At 44.9% G+C, this 19,837-nt stretch overlaps 1 protein-coding gene across 1 annotated transcript in view; it reads right to left on the bottom strand.

The window, feature by feature from the left end:
• The window catches only part of RHBDF2 (rhomboid 5 homolog 2), a 217,671-nt gene that overhangs the window by 56,447 nt on the left and 141,387 nt on the right, over positions 1-19,837 (bottom strand). The window contains exons 5-6 of the mRNA XM_082271201.1: positions 4,322-4,517; positions 872-1,084 (exon numbers count right to left, since the gene is read on the bottom strand). Coding sequence (XP_082127327.1) covers positions 872-1,084; positions 4,322-4,517 — 409 coding nt within the window. The remainder of the gene's footprint in view (positions 1-871; positions 1,085-4,321; positions 4,518-19,837) is intronic.

Raw genomic sequence — 19,837 nt, 5'->3', positions numbered from 1 at the left:
GTGTGGGCACCTTCGGACAGGATCACTATTATTCCCCCATCTCCTTTACTTTAATTCATAGCATAGAGGGGAGAGGTTCTGTAGTTTTCAGAGAAAGCTACAAACAATTTCACTGACAAAAAGTGCAACACAGGCAAAGAGCACAGGAAAATATCAGCTCTTAGGTTTTCTTAAAAGATCACCAGGTATTCTTTTGCATGTATTGAACAGATATAAGAAAATGCTTCAATCGCATATTTAACAGACCAAAAGGGACCAAATACCAAGTTCATTGTTCGAGATTATGTATCCTTTAATACAGTGGCGGCCGGCGGCAGAGGAGAAACACAAGGCAGCGGATTTACTTACCTGCTCCTGGCTGACTGGAGACATCTCGCGACCTTCGAGCATGCTGATCCTCCTCGCTCTGACCGGGAAGGTGCATGAGTCAGAGTGACTGACGCACGCACCGCCCCCCACGACGAAGTCAGACGGGAGTCCTGAATGATTGGTCCAGGCTGGAGTCTGGACCAAACACAGGACTAGAAGTAAAGTGGGAGTGTCGGGGCGCATTGCTCTGCACCCCGATGACACCCAGAAGGCCTCCAATCAGCGCCTCTGCTCTAGCCACATGGGATGCCAAACCCCCCCCCCCCAATAGACTGCAATAGCTCCGGCGCCCCTAGTGGGTAATTTTTTTTTCCCTTGAAGAGGATGATTGGGGGGGGGGGGGGGGCGGTCCCCCTGCGCCCCCTATAGACCGGCCGCCACTGCTTTAATAACTGGAAATGTAATTGGAAAGGTGAATCCAGCTGTGATGCAGGGTTTTCCCATTACAACATGGGGTAGACCTCTAAATCAAAGATTATTGAACAGACTGAGTTTAGCTCACCTTTATAATAGCGGCTGCAGCCCGGAAACTCATGTGCGCCACGCTTTCTCTCTTCCGTCTTGGAAACCGGCTGTAGCCTGAACGCACACTGGTGAAAGAGGTTAGTGATAGGACTCCAGGGGTCACTGGGGCAACTCCTACGTGAGGGGTTCGTGGCCGATCCACCTCATCAGGTTGACGAAAGGCCCTTCCCCGTGCCAATGGATCAACAATCTGAAATAAGGAAAAAAGAAGAGTTAAGTTAGTGAAAATACAAAAGGTAATTTTTGTAACTCATTAACAGACATTGCTATCAAGTTCAACCAAAAGACAAAATAACTAAATTAATATGATGCTAAAACTTCAGGTCTTTAGAGCTAGGGTTGCTGATCTTCCCAGAAGTTTATGGATGTGTTGGATACCTGTATTCCTACTGAGCACTGTGGTTTCTCTCTGCAGCCGCTACATTACTGTTTTATCATGTACAGAAAATGTGTGGCAGAAGGAACCACAGAGCCCAGAAGGAGGACCAGGTATCTGAAACATACTAAGAACATTCTGGATTTGCAAAGCAAAACATGTAGCTTTCCAAGACAGCAAAGGTTTAACACCAGCTTCAAATTTTTAGACTGAGTTAGTTTGAGCATTTTTGTCTTTCCTGTAGGTGCTTTTTTTTTTCATAAAACTTGTTATGGTCATGGCTTCTCAAATCTTCCTTCACATTAACATTTGTAATGAACTATGCATTATTTGAGATTAGGGATTTAGCAGCGCAAAAGTTCTTATTAAAAGGTCCAGCAGAACATTAATTTAGGTGCAAACCATTTTCACATATAGGTTGTACCAGTACTCTAGACCAGGGGTCTACAAACTTTCTAAACAAGGGACCAGTTTATGGTTCTTGAGACTTTAGGGGGGCCGAACTGTGGCCATTGTGAGTAGAACAGATCCCAATGTCAGTGGGGAAAAAACAATGCCCCATCTTTGGCGTAAGTGGGAGGAATTGTGCCCCATCATTGGTGTCATTGGGAAGATTCATGACCTGTCATTGGGTCCGATTGCTGGTGTCATTGAGAGGGATTGTGCCCCATCGGTGTCATTGGGAAGAATTGAGCCACATTGTTGGTATTCAAAGGAAGAATAGTGTGCCATTGATGATGTCATTGGGAGGAATTGTGCCCCATCATTTGGTTTCATTAGATCCAATTGGTGGTGTCATTGGGTCATTAGGAGGAATGGTGACTCATCGTTGGGGGTCATTGGGAGGAATTTAGCCCCTTCATTGGTGTTGCCCCATTGTTGGTATCAGTGGGAAAAAAAAATGCCGCAAGGGCTGGATAAAAGCAAGCAAAGGGGCGCAATTTGGAGACCACTGCTCTGGACCCAATCCTTTCCTATTACACCATGACTTGAGACCTGCATTTAGCTGTGCTAGCTCTAGTTTTCTTTTCTGGGGTGTGAATCATGAGAATACAATTTTGGTGGTCCTTTTCTTCTCTTCAATTCACAACCATGTTCTCAATGGATTCTTACTCAATGTAATACTTCACTTTGTTAAAAACATATAATTACTATACAAGCCATGTTATATTATATACTCAATACAATGTTTGTGGACAGAATGCCCATACAAATGTCCACTTCCTCACCAGTTTACTGCTTTTCTTAGAATTCTGCACAAATTTTAGGTATCCTGTGCAGCAGTCTAATATTCTGTCCTGTTCTAAAGGGATGCCAGCACTGCAGATTCCATCGAACTACTCCTGAAGCTAGGCAGAAAAACTGAGTTGGGAGTGTTCACTGCAGGGGGGTATTGACCAGTGGGACAGCCCCCATGCAAATGCTTTTGTTCTTTTGACTAAGTCTTATGCCTAGCTACTCCTGCGGAGCAGAAGTCAATACCCAATAGTGATGACTTAGAGGAGGCGGCGACTGTCGGAGGACGTAAGAGAAACTAAAGTTTTGGTTAAACGAAGGCTGACTCTCCTATACAAAAATGAGAGGGGACATGGAAAAACAGACACCGAACCCAGGCACCGATAAACTAATTATTTGGTTAAGGACATCCTGGCCACAAATTTTATCAGTTCTGATGACAGAATTCCCCATTACAACCAACTGTCTAGGGCATAACTGCATTGATCACCCACCCCTCCTAGATGGCCTGCTCTCCTAGTTGTTAGGGGTAGCAGTGACATCCTTAATTATTTTTAGAACATTTTGTTTGCTCAAATGCAAGACTAGACTATTGTTCTGAGCTCCCTTGCCACTCCTAACACAGTATTCCTATCTTATCTTAAATAACCCCTCTACATCTACCCCCCATTAACAGTAGGCTCAGTGATCAGAAGACCACCCTCAAGATTGTCAGCAAAGGCAGCCTTCATATTCCTCTAGGTAACAGAAGTCAAACTCAAAATGTCTATGTACACTGACCCTAAAACTAATGAGGGGCCCAATAACTAGACAGACTTGAGCCCCAAATGTACAAATTGTCCACTGTTGCTCCATTTGCTACATGTGATACATTGTGTGAACAAAGTCTTTAACTTTGTTGCTGCTTGCTATCCCAGTTAAAATATATGAAAATTGCTTCTATGAAAATGTCCTTTTTACTTACTGGTTTTAGCCCCCGTTCACATCGGCGCAATTTGACATGTCAAATCGCATGCCAAATCACTTGCCGACAACGGCACTCTCCCATTCGGTGTGAGGCAGACTTTGCTGCACCTCAACTATATCCAAAAGTTGTTTTTGCACTACTTTTGGCGAGATCGGGGGCGATTTCAATAGACATCTGTGCATGAACCTGCACAGATGTCATTCAAATAGCCCTCTACCTCGCAATGAAATTTCAAACCCGCGTTCAGTGTGACCATACCCTTATAATTGCGTGTTTTACATCCACTTAGTTCAAGCCACTCTTGAGAAAGCCTGCAAGGAGTCCTGTAATTGCTTATAAAGCACCTGTGCAACCTTAACCCCCATCCTTAATTAATGAACAGTAAAGAAAAACTGAGAACTGTGTTCATGTTGGGGCTTTTTTTTGTGGTGTCCTGGGTGGCCATCTAAATAACATTGGCATTTGATAGATTTTTTTTTTTAAATAACAAACATGTTATACTTACCTGCTCTGTCCATGGTTTTGCACAGAGTAACCCCTGATTCTCCTCTTCTTGGGAAGTCTTTGGGCCCCTCCCCCTTTCGAGTGCCCCCCTGGCAAGCCGCTTGCTAGGGGGGCACTTGTGCGTGCTCGCTCCAGAGTCAGTCCAGCCTTGTCTCTTTCTCACTTGCTGTGATTGATAGCGCGCCCACACTAACTATTTTTCTTGACCAATGCACCATGCTGAGAAACAAATCATTGCTTTAGACATCTCCCTTGATCAGTTTTCTGGCAAAACTCCTTACGTTTTTTTTTTTTAATTAGTAAATGCTGGTTAAACCTTCTGACAAGATAAAGGTAGGACATACCTTGGGCATTCGGCAAGTGGCAGGGGACTCTGTGGCCTGGAAGGATGGCGTTTCCTGGCTGGGCAGTTCCATATCCCTCTGATACTGAGGTTTAAGCTTTCCATATCGGAGGCTGCAGTGATGAAGACTTTTACGTTGCCACTGTTGTCGCTTTCCTTCCCAATCATTGCTCACACCAAACCACTGGGCTGTGCCCCTGTAAAGAGAAAAGAGTCAACTCATCTGCCTCTATCAACAAGGATATGATCTGATCTCCTTTCCACAGTCACACACACAATTTGGATTTAGATGGAAGTCATTTTAACCTCCAGGTTATTTTTGGGTAGCGAGAGGAAAGAGGAGCACCTGGAGGAAACCCACCGACTCAACACTGTTTGCCTGGTGGGAATTAAACCCATATGCTTCAAAGCAAAAAAAAAAATAAAAAATCATGTTGTAGTTAGCAAAATTTTTCAACAAGACCCTGCAACAAGACAACAAATGTTTGTGAGGGTGTTAGTAGAGTGGAGCCTTAACAAAAAAAAAAAAAACAAACATCAGGGGTTCTATATAAACATATCCATATTCCCCCATAAAAAGTCACATTACGTTGGAACCGAGGAAGAAAATGTACGAAAATTCTCGTACGGAAAAGGCTTTTTTTTGTGGTTTATGGTTTCTGATCACGTGCAGTTTTTCGTTTGATTTTTCTCGTATGAAAAATGGTACACATTAAAAACGAAAATCGTTTGTTCTGTTCCCGTATGAGAAAAAAATTGGAGTTTGTCCCTTTGGAAATTTTCGTTCGGCAGGTCGGAATCCGCTGACGAAAATTGCATGCACACTTCTAGAAAATGGTACAATCGTTCCTCAGATGAAAAGGTTCGCCAGATTTTCTTATAGTGTGTTGAGCCTTAAGCTTTGATGAAGAGGGCGGCTTTGAGCTCCGAAAAACACACTGACTGCCTTTGTGATTTTTAGTGGACTATTCAAAATGAATAAAAATACACTATATTATCAAAATTATTGGGATGCCTGCCTTTACACGCACATGAACTTTAATTGCATCCCAGTCTTAGTTTGTAAGGTTCAATATTGAGTTGGCCCACCCCTTACAGCTATAACAGCTCCAACTCTTCTGGGAAGGCTGTCCACAAGGTTTAGGAGTGTGTCTATGGGGTTTAGGAGTGTGTCTATGGGAACGTTTGAACATTCTTCCAGAAGCGCATTTGTGAGGTCAGGCACAGATGTTGGATGAGCAGGCCTGGCTCGCAGTCTCTGCTCTAACTCATCCCAAAGGTGTTCTACCGGGTTGACTCGAGTACTGGACTCTGTGCATGGCAGTCAAGTTCCTCCACTCCAAACTCACCCGTCCAGGTCTTTATGGACCTTGCTTTGTGCACAGGTCCAAATCATCCAAAATCATTTTGTAGAGAGGGGATTATGGTGTGGGTTGTTTTTCAGGGGTTGGGCTTGGCCCTTAGTTCCAGTGACGGGAACTCTTAAGGCGTCAGCATACCAAGACATTTTGGACAATTTCACGCTCCCAACGTTGAGAACAATTTGGGGATAGCCCCTTCCTGTTCCAACATGACTGCGCACCAGTGAAAAAAGCAAGATCCATAAAGACATGGATGAGTGAGTTTGGGGTTGAGGAACTTTACTGGTCTGCACAGAGCCCTGACCTCAACCCCATGGAACACCATGCCTGACCTCACAAATGCGCTTCTGAAAGAATGGTCAAACATTCCAATAGACCCACTCCTAATCCTTGTGGACAGCGATCCCAGAAGAGCTGAAGCTGTTGTAGCTTCAAAGGGTGGACCAACTCAATATAGAACCCTACAGATTAAGACTGGGATGCCATTAAACTTCAAGTGCGTGTAATACTTTTGACAATACAGTGTACTTTTGTACTCTCATGTAAGAGTGTGATGCTCATTACACAGTGTAGTCCAATTTAGCAGAACTCAGCGTTCCTGGAAATCCCAAAAATGTTTTCAATATCCTATATATGTCTAGCCAGTGGGGGAGTAGGGATGTGGTTTCTAAAAGCAGTGATGTACAGTCCGCTCCCGACTTTAAAAGCTTACATATTACAGTTCAATGTATCTAAACCAAGATAATGGAAATGGTTTACAGAAAGAGAGCCGGGTTGGTGATACAGCTTAATAGTCACTTCCTCTGTCTTCTGCTGCAATCTATTAAGTATTCACACCACATTACATGTATACTTATTGCTAAATTATTTCAAGAATCTCTTCTCTTACGTACACCACTAATACACCCATTGTTTTGTTATGGTTATTTCCTGCTCAGTGTTAACACTACTTTCAACCCTAAAAGTAGTGGCTTCTTCTTCACTAAAGCTGCAATAAAGCGCCTGCTCACAGGGTTTTCCCACCCTCCTCTCCCACTTTTTAGAGGCTTATTTTTTTTTTTTCCTTTGGAGGAGGGGGTTGGGGTGTGAGTACTTAGTTTTAAGCATGTACTTGCTCCCACTTCTGCACCGACAGCCTAGGTGCTGAGTGAAAATTCTACCCCCCCCAACCTTCTAGGACAGATCACAGGTCCCAGCAGACTGTAGGACCATTCAAAAAGGGCAGTGCATGCCCAGTGGGAAGCTGGCTGGCAAGCAGCCAGAAGTTACAGCCGGCTTCCCTTAGTAATCATGCTGGCACCAGGGACCTGAAGACCGTAGAAGAACCGGCCTGGGTGAGGACGTCGCCGGATCCTTATACAGGCAAGGCAACAGCTAAAGTATTCGCAGCTGCTCACTTTTAATTTTTTTGTTAGAGTGGTTGTAAAGTCTCCACAATAAACTCCCATGATAGCTGCTCTTATGGGGCAATAGTAATAGAAGTGTGTTTTTTTTCAGCAGTAGAATCTCTAAATACCTTTTCCCAGCAGTGCTTCTGTGCAGTCACATGGTTTTCTCGGGTCTTTCTCCCAGAGAGAATCCAGTGGGAGGGGCTCACATTCCTCTGCTTGTTTAGCTTCAATTTCAGGAGGAAGGGCAGGGGCGGTGAGTGGAGGGGCTTCCCACAGACCATGGAAATGATAGGAAGGGAGGGGGATAGAGGGAGATACAGATGCTGCAGAGAGCACGATGGTGGAAAGTCAGTTTACTGACAGAACACAGGAACAGGCAGGATCAACCAGGTATACTATATGGAAAAGGATAAATAACATTGCAAAAAATTATTAGCACAAAAATAATTCGTTTTGTTACAAAAATAATGAAGGAAGGAAGATTCAAAGCTAAGAAGGATCGGTCGGCCCATCGCAGGAAGGATCGGTCGGCCCATCACAGGAAGGATCGGTCGGCCCATCACAGGAAGGATCGGTCAATCGATCAATGGATGGCTTGGCCACCCCTTGTGAAAGCAATTAAGTCAATTGATCCCAGGAAGGACTAGTCGGTCCATAGCAGGAAGGATTAAAGTAGGGAAGGATCATAGTAAGGAAGGATTGGTCGATTGCGGGAAGGATCGGTCGGTTGTTCATCCATTGTAAAAGTAATAAAAATTATAAAAAAAAAAAAAAAAAAGTATGACCGCAATAAAAAAAGGTTTTGAATAGGAATAAATAATTTAAAGCGCCCCCTTCCCCGATGCGTACGTGTAAATGCATATTTAAGCCACGCACGCAGAGCTGATGATAACAGTACAGCCAGCCCTCCTGTACTGGGCCCATGCCGCATCAGTTCCAAAAGGGCGCCCGAGCATCAGCCCAGCAGGAGGGCCAGCAGTACTGCCTTATTGCTGACACTTGTGATTCTTGTGCAGTGTTTTGTGCTTCTATTTTTTTTTCTTCCTCCTGCTGCACTGCAGGAGGATCGGTTCGAATATCTGCGTCCCCTTCTTCCTGCTGTCTGGGACCACTGTGTGCCCCTTTCTCCCACAATGCTGCCATTTTCCCTCCAATCCTGCCGGCAGCTGTTGAGGGCACACAGGCAGGTTCAGGATGGTGAGCGGGAGGGGCTCACTTTCCTAAATGAACACAGAACCCTGAATGAACACCGTGAGCGATCAGTATCAAACACTCACTGTGGAGGTGCAGATATTGCCCTCATGCCACTATTCACTTGAATAGGTATTGTTTGAAGGGGCTATCATTTCTGCCATGGCTGCAAAGCATAGCATCACAGGCGTTGCATTTTAGCAAAAATATTTGATATTTTTGGAAGGGGGGGCTGTTAGGCTGTACGGCACCCCGTGATTTCTATCAGCAGCCCTGCACGCATGCATATGTAAACAGTGATTACACCACATGAGGTATCGCTGCTTAGGTCAGAGCGAGAGCAATAATTCTAGCTCCAGGCCTCCCATGTAACTCTAAACTGGTAACCTGTAAAGACTTTTAAATCATTGCTAATAGAGATTTTTAGGTACAGTAGTCAGGCGCCGTTCCCCGGGCATGCACAATTTTAAAGCGTGCCATGTTTGGCATCTATTTACCCAGGGCTCAATCATATTTTAGATTGTATCCATAAATTGGGTATTCTATTAAGTTTGTATGCAAAAAAATGTATTAGTGTATTTCTTCCAACAAAAATTGCATTTGAAAAATCGCTGCACAAATACAGTATGACATAGAAATTTGCAACACCCACTTATTTATTCTCTAGGGCCTCTGCCCAAATTATATATTTGGGGGGTTCAAGTAACTTTTTGGAAAAATAAATACAGATGTTTTTATGTAAAAGAGGAATGTCAGAATTGGCCTGGGTGGGAAATGGTTAACAGAGGAGGGGAGGAGTAGCTTCAGAGGAAAGCATTGCTCTGTCTCAGCAGGAGGAGAGGGGAGGAGATCAGGTTCTCCCACAGACTATGGAAGAGACCGGGAGATGGGGAGTAGGAGATGCTGGATGACGGAGGCACGTAAACTGACCACGCTATCAGAGATCAACAGTCATGATAAATGTGGTCAGTTTACAGAGAGGAACAGTCAGGATCAGCCAGGTATTGTACAGCATAGAAAGGGACAATTGACATGGCAAAAGCACTGTGCTATGTCTCCTGCATTAAAGGGATGGAGCATTTTTTTTTAATGGTTACAACCACATCAAAGCTAAAGATCCTCTTTAGGTTCATCATTAGTTGTCCTGTCACCTGTTATTAGGTGTGTTTAGGGGGAGGGGGGAGGTGTTCTGACATGACAAAGCAAAGCCCTGAAAAGTACAGAAAAAAAAAGCCATCATGGTAATGGGAAAAAGATCAGGTGCAAGGAGCCTGCAGACAAAACTGGTGACAAGTCATTTGCCTTCGGCTTGCCCTTTTCTGCACATTTTCCAGCATACAGGACATCTTTAGAGCCAACTCACAACAGAAACTTCATAGTAGTTACGAAACAAATTATTGTCACTAACAATTGGTAGCTGGATACACTACATAACTAAACGTATGCGGAGGTGTGGGATAACCAGATACAAACAGCCTAGGGACAGAATGACATGGTCCATTTAAATTCTGAAACACACTCTTTGCATCCGGCACTCCTACACCAACATATTTTGTATCCCGAAGGTTCTCCTCCGCTTGTAAAGTTACCTCTACCTTAACAGTGGCCTAAATTGAACACCAAACCTTCAAAGGCTTATTTGCTACAATTGTCATCAATCCTTACATGATCCTGCGACACCAAAACCATTACAATGAATAAGGATACATATCTAAGAAGCTACAACATGTTGGTATGCCATGATCAGTACCTGCTGCATTGAATAATTTAAGTAGCTACTGTTATAGACCATTCCGGAGTTCACTCCAAAAGGAACGGTTCAAGAACTTAGCTATACATTGTTTTTATTGGCTACAATGCACTTCATGCTCCTAGAAAATTAATGCCAAGGAGCTCTTCAATTCGCTCTTATGTGGAAATAAAGTGTTACTAAACCCAGGAGCCTGCATTCACTATATCTGGTCTCCCACAGTACACAGAACATGGAAATGCGATTATTTTAGTAAATATAAACTGCTTAATACCTTTTCTCCTCATCAGTATATAGCAGTCTTGTGACTTGTATTAGTTCCTGGTAAAGCTTGTAGGAGGAGTTTTCATTCCCCCCTGATCCTCTGTATGGACAGTGCTGATTGGCCCTGTGCTGATCACATGCACTCTCCCAAGAAAAAAAAAAAAAAAAAAAAACACTCTCTAGCAAAACACACCAAACTGAGCATGTGCAACCCGTCCCCTGGCTCTGTATTATCAGAAAATATATTGGGGACAGAGGAAGGAGGAAAGGATCACACAGCCTTCATACATAATGTAGAGGATTAACCACTTAGGTTCCACAATGAGTTTAACAAGCATGCTTTACTGTGCATACAGACTGATTTTACAGTTGTGGGTTTAGTAACACTTTAACCACTTCCCCAGCTATCCCCAGATAGCTGCCTTAACTCGGTATCTTCTTACCGGGCGGGCGGTCCCCTTTCACATAAAAGTGGTCCCAGCAGCGGATTCGCCACGGGATCACTTTTATGGGCGGCGGGAGAGGTGATCCCCCCTCCTTCCTGCCGATTCGCGGTGGTTTTCCCAGTGGCTTACCGAAACCGTCTGTAGCAGGAAAAACAATCCAGTCTGTCCACGTCCCAGGCAGGAAGTCGAGTGGGGGCAAGATGGCCCCCCCACTCCACTCTATGGCCTTGGAGGACCCGAGTGACGCCATACGTTGCTTCCTCCCAATCGCCTTAAAGGGCATATTTTATCCTTGCTGAAAAAAAAAATTCTGACCCCAGATCTCACATTAAAGAGGACCTGTCCTGCTTATTTCTATTACAAGGGATGATTACATTCCTTGTAATAGGAATAAAAGTGATCAAAATTTTTATTTATTTTTAAGCGCCCCGCCCCTCCGAGCTTGCACGTAGAAGCGAACGCATACACAAGTCGCGCTCACATATGTAACCAGTGTTCATACCACACGTGAGGTATCGCCGCGATCGTTCGAGCAAGAGCAATAATTCTGGCCCTAGACCTCCTCTGTAACTCTAAACTGGTAACCTGTAAATATTTTTAAATATAGTCCCCCATAGAGATTTCGAAGTACCAATATTTTTCGCCATTCCACGAGCATACGCAATTTTGAAGCATGACGACATGTTGGGTATCTATATTTACTCAGGGTAACATTACCTTTCACATTATAGAAAAAAATTGGACTAACTTTAAGGTTTTCTTATTTCTTAAATAAAAAAAGTGCATGTTTTCCAAAAAAATTGGGTTTGTAAGACCGCTGCGCAAATATGGTGTGACAAAGTATTGCAACGATCTCCATTTTATTCTCTAGGGTCTCTGCTAAAAAAAAAAAAATGTATATATGTATATATATATATATATATATATATATATATATATATATATATATATATATATATATATATATATATATATATATATATATATATATATATGTTTGGGGGGTTCTAAGTAATTTTCTAGCAAAAAAAAAAAAATGGATTTTTGACTTATCGTAAAATCAATTTCTCTGATGTTAATCGACAGACACAGATCCCGTCATTCTTGACCATTGGATTATGCTGCCCCCTACAGGATTAGGACATTGGCAGAAAAAAAATAAAACTTCTGGCTACACCCATGGGCAGTCCCAAAGGGTATACTCCTTCCTGCTATAGCCACTCAGTTTTGTTACAAGCAGTGTCAGGAGAATTATAACTCCACAGAGAGGTGTGTGCTGTGTCCGTCAATGAAAATCGGAGAAATGGATTTTACGGTAAGGCAAAAATCCTATTTGCTCATTTGTTCATTGATGGACACAGCTCCTGTCATTCTTAACCATTGGGACGTCCCAAAGCAGTGTCAAACACAAGGGGTGGGAAACAGCAAAAAATTCCCAAGGCTAAAAAGTAGCCAAGCAGGCGACAGGGGCTAAACCAAAAGAACTGGAGCACACCTGAAAAAAACAATTACACCCTCAAAAAGGGTCAGGTCCTCTTAACAGCAGTCTGCAAAATCTTGCAGCCAAAGGAAGCATCGGCAGATGCCAACACATCCACTTTATAAAACTTTGTAAAATGTGTGCACAGACAACCAGCCTTGCAAACCTGCGTCACTGACGCTTGATGACGGAAGGCCCAGGAAGCACTAAGCGCCCTAGTAGAGTGTGCCTTGACAGGGAAAGGAGGAACCTGACCCCCTGATGGAATAGGCCTGAACCACTGTGTCTGATCCATCTGGAAATGGTCTCAGAGAAAGCGGAAACCCCTTTGCAAGGTCCATCCGTGAGCACAGAGTCGGACTTCCTGAAAGACTCCTTAGCTGCCCGGTACACCCGAATTGACCGGACCACATCCAAGGCATGCAAGCAATTTCCTTTGGATGTTTAGGCCTGGGACACAGAGAAGACAACACAATGTCTTCATTCAAATGAAAAATCAGAGACCACCTTAGGAAGGAAAGACAGACAGGGGCGAAGCACCATCTTATCCTTGTGAATCACCAAATAAGGTGAACGTCAGGATAACGCCGCCAGTTCCGACACTCTGCAGGCAGAAGTGATAGCCACCAAAAATGCCACCTTCTGGGACAGCATAAGCAGGGGAATCTCCCGAATATTTTCAAAGGGAGGCTTCTGTAGCGCTGAAAGCACCAAATTCAAGATCCCAAGGCGGCAACGGAGACTGCACTGGAGGAACCAAATGTCGGACACCCTGAAGAAAGGTACGCACCAGGGAGTGTATGGCCAAAGGTCGTTGGAAAAAGACCGCCAAGGCCAAGACCTGGCCCTTGATGGTACTTAAGATCAACTTCTGTTCAACCCCGTTGAAGGAAGGTTAAGATACGAACCACCGAGAAGGAGCGAGGATGAACCCCATAAGACTTACACCACGCAATGTACGTCTTCCACGTACGATGGTAGATCTTCCTAGAGGTAGATTTCCTAGCTTTTAACAACGTAGGAATCACCAACTCAGACAAACCTCTATCCTTTAGAACCTGGCCTTCAACAGCCAAGCTGTCAAAGCCAACAACTGTAAAGTAGGATGGAAGATCGGTACTTGGGACAGCAGATCCTCCCTGAAGCTTCCAAGGATCAATGTACCAGGCCTGGCAAGGCCAGTCCGGTACCACTAGGATGACCGAAATCCCATCTGCCTTGATCCTGTGTAGGAGTCTGGGCAGAAGCTTGAGCGGAGGGAAGGTGTAGATCAGGAGATACTGATCCCACAGGGCCACCAGCGCATCTGTGGCGTCTGCCAGAGGATCCCTTGACAGAGCCACAAACCTCTGCACCTTTCTTTTGAGCTGAGACACCAACAGATCCACCTCTGGGGTGCCCCACCAGAGACACAGCTGATGAAACACCTCCGGCTGAAGGGACCACTCTTCTTGGTCCAACGCCTGCCGACTGAGGTAATCCGCCTGCCAGTTTTCTACCCCGGGAATGGGTATGGCGGAGAGGGCTGAAACTAACCATTATGCCCTATTGAGAATGTCGGCTACCTCCAGAGCCGCCAGGACACTTCTTGTGCCCCCCTGGTGATTGACAAAAGCCATGGCCGTGGCAGTGTCGGGAGCCGCTCGGTCGTTACCCCGGTGAGCGGGAGGGGACACCCCCTTCCTCCCGCGGCTTTGCCCGGGTCTCCCGTCCCACGAGCAACCAGCCGGCATGTCCGCCGGCTGGATGGAGTCCCGATCTAAGCCGGATGCGGCTTCGATCGGGTCTCCGATGACGTAACCCGGAGGCGGCGTCCATGACGTCACGTCCGATTTACTCTGCTGCTAAAGGCGGCAAACTCAAAAAAACGAGTGTATTCAAAAATGCCGTTTGTGGCGTTTTGAATACATGGAAGTGTAGTGGAGGGGTCTAGGGTCTTTTAGACCCTCGATCCCTCCATAAAAAGTACCTGTCCCTGCATATTACTGTCACAAGGGATGTTTACATTGCTTGTGACAGCAATTAAAGTGATCAGATTTTTTTTTTTTTTTTAAACCTGTGATAAAGTTAAATAAATTTTAGCCGCCCCCGTTGCCGTTAGCTCGCGCACGAAAGAAAACGCAAATGGAAGTGGAGCCGCAAATGAAATCACTGTTCAAACCACACATGTGAGGTATCGCCGCGATCGCCAGAGAGTGAGCAATAATTTAAAAAAAGAGCTACACTCTAACTCTAAACTGGTAGCCGTTAAATTTTAAAGTGTCGCCTATTGAGATTTCTATTGACCGTAGTTTGTTGCGATCCCACGGGTGTGCGCAATTTTGAACCGTAATATGTTGGGTATCTATTTACTCGGCGTGACAGCTTTCACAATATACAAAAAAATGGGCTAACTTTACTGTATAGTTTTTTTTAAATGCAGTAAAATGTGATTTTTCATAATTTTTCCCAAAAAAATTGCGTTTTAAAGACTGATGCGCAAATACCGCGTGACAAAAAATATTGCAATGACCGCCATTTTATTCTCCAGAGTCTTTGCTAAAAAAATATATATAATATTTGGGGGTTCCAAGTAGTTTTCTAGGAAAAAATACTGATTTTAACTTGTAAACAAAAAGTGTCAGAAATAGGCCTAGGGCTTAAGTGGTTAAGACGATCCGTCCAATGATCCAGACACAGTCTGATTGCTCGGAGCTCCAAGACATTGATCGGTAGTCTGGACTCTTCCAGTGTCCAGATCCTGAGCAGAATGTTTGCCGAGGATGCCTCCCCAGCCGGACAGACTGGCATCCGTGGTGACCACTATCCAATACAAGGGGAGAAAGGATTCTCCCAGCCGATGCGCAGGAGAACCAAGCCACCATATCAGGGACTCCTTTGTTCCCTGATTCAGCCGGATCTGATTATTGAGAGACTGTGGAAACTTGTCCCATTTGGTCAGAATCTCCCTTTGCAGGAAACTTCTTATGGAACTGTGAAAACAGAACCGCCTCGAAGGTAGATACCATCAGGCCCAGCGCTCGCATGCAAGTCCGGAGAGATAGCCATTTGATGGACAGCAGGAGGCAAATTGCAGCCTGCAATTTCTGGAGTTTGACCAGAGGAAGGAGCACTCTGGCTACAGCCGAGTCCAGAGTCAGGTCCAATTAGTTTAGCTTCATGGACGGAACCAGGACAGACTTCTGAAAATTCAGAATACAGCTGAACTCCTGCAGAGGAACTCTCCAGTTTTTCCACCAGAGCAGAGAGGGAGACTGTTCGCAGAAGGAGATCGTCCAAGTTTCCCAGTACTGCTATCCCCCGTTGGCGTAGCAAGGCTAGCACTAGAGCCAACACTTGGGAAAACCCGAAGAGTGGAGGCGGGACCAAAGGGTAATGCCACAAACTGATATTGCTCCTCTCCAACAGCAAAGCTGAGAAAACGCTGATGACTGGCACATATTGGAATGTGAAGATAGGCATCCTTGATATCTACAGAGGTGAGGAAATCCCCCCCCCCCCGATGCAGGGATGCCACCACCTTTCGAATGGACTCCATTCTGAACTTCTGTACCCGCAAGAAGCAGTTTGGCGCCTTGAGGTCCAGAATTGGATGCACTTTGCCTTCCTTCCTGGGGACTGAACAGGTTTGAGTAGAAACCCTGAAAGAGTTCCGAAGTCGGAACAGGGACAATCACCCCTTGAAGGAACAGGTCTTGTACTGCCCCATACAGACCCTGTAACCGCTCTGGGGACAGGCGCAGGTTGGAAGGAAAAAACCTTGCCGGGGGACAAGAGCAAAATGTGATCTTGTAGCCAGACCAAATGACTTTGTGGACCCACTTGTATTGCACCAGGGACGTCCACGGGTCCGGAAACTAGCGAAGATGTCCCCCCACCCACGATACGGGTGAGAGCGCACCTTCATGCAGAAGAAGCCTTGTCCACGGGTGTGGAGAAGCCTGCTCTTGGCTTGCCAGACCAGGTTCGTTTGGATCCGCTAGAGGAGGCCGTAAAAGGCTTTGAGCCCTTGTCAGTCGACCCTGAGGGACGAAAAAACTTCTTATAAGCCAAGAAGGAAGGTCCACATCTACGACGAGGTTCCTTGCACTTAGTAGCCTGCGGAAGAAAGGTACTCTTAGCTCCTGTGAGACCTTTAATGATGTCATCCTGGGTAGCTCCTTGAAATGGAAGATCAGTTAATGTATTTTTTCAAAGTCTGATCTGCACAGTCACATGGTGGCACAGTCCACTTCTTAAGGAGGGACTAATAGGGGTAACGCCTAGTAAAGCGCTTAGGAACCCCACAGGGATGCTTTGGTTGTCCCCACTCTTTTGCGACAATTCTGTCAAAATAGGCGGGGAAAGGAAACACCTTTGCTGCTCTGGATGGGTTGTGAGTGCCAAAGGCTACCTGCACCTCCGTCGCAACTTCAGCTGAGTCCTCCATCTTTAGGGTCTCACGCACAGATACAATTAGTGCATCTACCAGCGCCTTTTCGTGCGCAGTCGCAGATGTGGAGGAATCATCCTCACTATCAGAGGATTCCAGGCACGTGGTCGCAGACCTAGAAGGGTTTTTCACGTCCGTGGAGGCCGAATCAGATTCAGGATCTGATGAGACCGATGAGGCGGAGCAGCTTTTTGCTAGCCTATTGCCCGCAAGCTGCCTCCATCCGGGACACAAGGGACTCCAGGACCGCTGTCAGTGCATGGATGGATGGTTGGGACCCAGAGGGCCCCGCAGTCTCAGAGAGGTAATAAGGTGGGAAAACGTGATCCAAAGACTCCATTAACCACCAGGGGGAACCCACAAAAAAAGTGTAACACACTAAGAGACAACTCCCACTGCGCTGGCAGCACCACCAGGTCACCAAGCACAAGGCACAGAGCGATCCTCAGCAGAGGGGAAGAGGACCCCACTTGACTCCCCACCCGCCGACACCAGCACCTGCAATCACCAAGAGAATCTGCACTACACGTGTGGCGATCAGGAAGCTAAATGATCCAGGAGTCAGCACCAGGGGATAAGGAGGGGCTCCCACTGCCGAAATCACCGTCTACGGGGCTCCACTGTCATGGCCGCCGCTATGTGCATTGCAAACCACAAGAAAATAGCCGATGTGTATAGGAATACACAAGGCTACAACAAAATGGCGGCTCCACAAGGCCTACAGGGACCCAGAAATCGGGAGACCAGGCCTCAGGACAGATCCAGGCAGGACAGTAGTCTGGCAGGAGCCCCCACCAGATACAACCCCCTCAATCGATCGTCTGGTCGCCGGTGATGCACTTCCCCCACCCCCATGTATATTGTGCTCATGTGGGATCAAACCCGAGTGTGCCACATCCCGTAATGGAAAGGCTAAAGAAGAAGTTCCCCTTGGGGTGGGACTTTGTAGGCACGTATGATAATAACTTCAAATATAGTTTATTCAAAATATTAAATTTATTGAAAAATAACATATACAGAAAAGATTAAAAACATATGGCAAGCTGATTACAGATCATGTGGTCATGTGGCAAAGAAATACCGCTGTGTTTGAAGGAGAGTGCCCGACGCGTTTCAGAGTTCCTTCTTCAGGGAAAAAACTTTAAAAATAGCGGTCTGTAAGTGATTAATCACAAAGTAATCAATCATTCAGTATGTATCAAACAAAGGATACACATTTGCAAAATGTAGAAAGAATAAATAGAATACATAACATCAACCATCACTAGAAACATTTACATTGTGTGTTGGAACAACTTAGAACAAAAAATTGTAATAATATAACACTTACAGAGTCTGCCGTATAACACTTTGAAGTGTATGCCTGCCAGAGATAAAAGCAAGTAGCTGGATTGCTCTCAGTGCTGTCTAGAATGCCTTAGTAAAGGAAACGATTGGTATGAGGGCGGAATCATATCATGTATGCACGTTCCAAAAATGTATGCCCGTCAGCAAAAAGCTGAATGGGGACAGCTGGAACCCAAAAGGATGGGAGATCTGCCAGGTGGGGAGAGAGGAATAATTACCACAACAATTGTGACTATGATTGCTGCAGTGGCAATAATATGATGGTTATGCTGCATTGGTGTATATCAAGGCTGCTCAGAAAGTGCTGCATGCGCTCACTGAAATTACTATAAAACATTAGGTTGCTCGTCATAGCAATAATGAGTAGATAGGTTGGTTAAAGACTAGATTGGATCGTCTAGGCAATTGTGGGAACAAAAGATTTCCCATATATATTGGTACCAGGATGGAATAGATACATTAACTATCCGCAATACCAATAAACAAAAACGAATGTATGAGAAAAAAAAAAAAAAAAAGAAAAAATTATTCCTCTCTCCCCACCTGGCAGATCTCCCATCCTTTTGGGTTCCAGCTGTCCCCATTCAGCTTTTTGCTGACGGGCATACATTTTTGGAACGTGCATACATGATATGATTCCGCCCTCATACCAATCGTTTACTTTACTAAGGCATTCTAGACAGCACTGAGAGCAATCCAGCTACTTGCTTTTATCTCTGGCAGGCATACACTTCAAAGTGTTATACGGCAGACTCTGTAAGTGTTATATTATTACAATTTTTTGTTCTAAGTTGTTCCAACACACAATGTAAATGTTTCTAGTGATGGTTGATGTTATGTATTCTATTTATTCTTTCTACATTTTGCAAATGTGTATCCTTTGTTTGATACATACTGAATGATTGATTACTTTGTGATTAATCACTTACAGACCGCTATTTAAAATTTTTCCCCTGAAGAAGGAACTCTGAAACGCGTCGGGCACTCTCCTTCAAACACAGCGGTATTTCTTTGCCACATGACCACATGATCTGTAATCAGCTTGCCATACGTTTTTAATCTTTTCTGTATATGTTATTTTTCAATAAATTTAAATATTTTGAATAAACTATTTTTGAAGTTATTATCATACGTGCCTACAAAGTCCCACTCCAAGGGGAACTTCTTCTTTAGCCTTTCCCCCACCCCCATTGTCAGTTAGAACCCTGCCCCAACCCCAGGAAAGTGGCCAGACCACCCCAAAAAATACATCCCCAGCTGTAATTTCAAAGCCTTTGTCTCTCATTTTTAGGTACTCGTTAAGGACTGGAATAGTACCACTGGATGGCGTAGGGCCAATGTGGAGCCTATATTTAAAAAGGGATCAAAGTCTTTGCCAAGTAACTATAGACCTGTTAGTTTAACTTCTATAGTACTTAAAAAGCCCTCACTAGGCCCCACTAACCTGAACAACTTAAGACCCATTTCACTTCTAAACTTCTAGAACGCTTAGTCTACAACCGTCTCAGCTCTTACCTCAGTGAAAATAACCTTCTTGATCCCTTACAGTCTGGTTTTCGCTCGCAGCACTCTACAGAAACTGCCTTACTAAAACTCACAAACGATCTACTAACTGCTAAAACCAATGGCCACTACTCCATACTTCTATTACTCGACCTTTCTGCGGCCTTTGATACTGTTGACCACCCGCTCCTTCTTAATAAACTCTGTTCCCTTGGCCTCCAAGATTCTGCTCTATTTTGGTTCTCCTCCTACCTATCACAGCGCTCCTTCAGTGTTGCCCACAACTCTACCTCCTCCTCCCCATTGCCCCTTTCGGTGGGGGTTCCCCAAGGCTCTGTTCTTGGACCCCTCC

This window comes from Pelophylax lessonae, assembly GCF_965119305.1.
Source record: "Pelophylax lessonae genome assembly, chromosome: 11".
Classification (NCBI taxonomy): Eukaryota; Metazoa; Chordata; class Amphibia; order Anura; family Ranidae; genus Pelophylax; species Pelophylax lessonae.
This window is presented reverse-complemented; position numbering and strand designations above follow the sequence as displayed.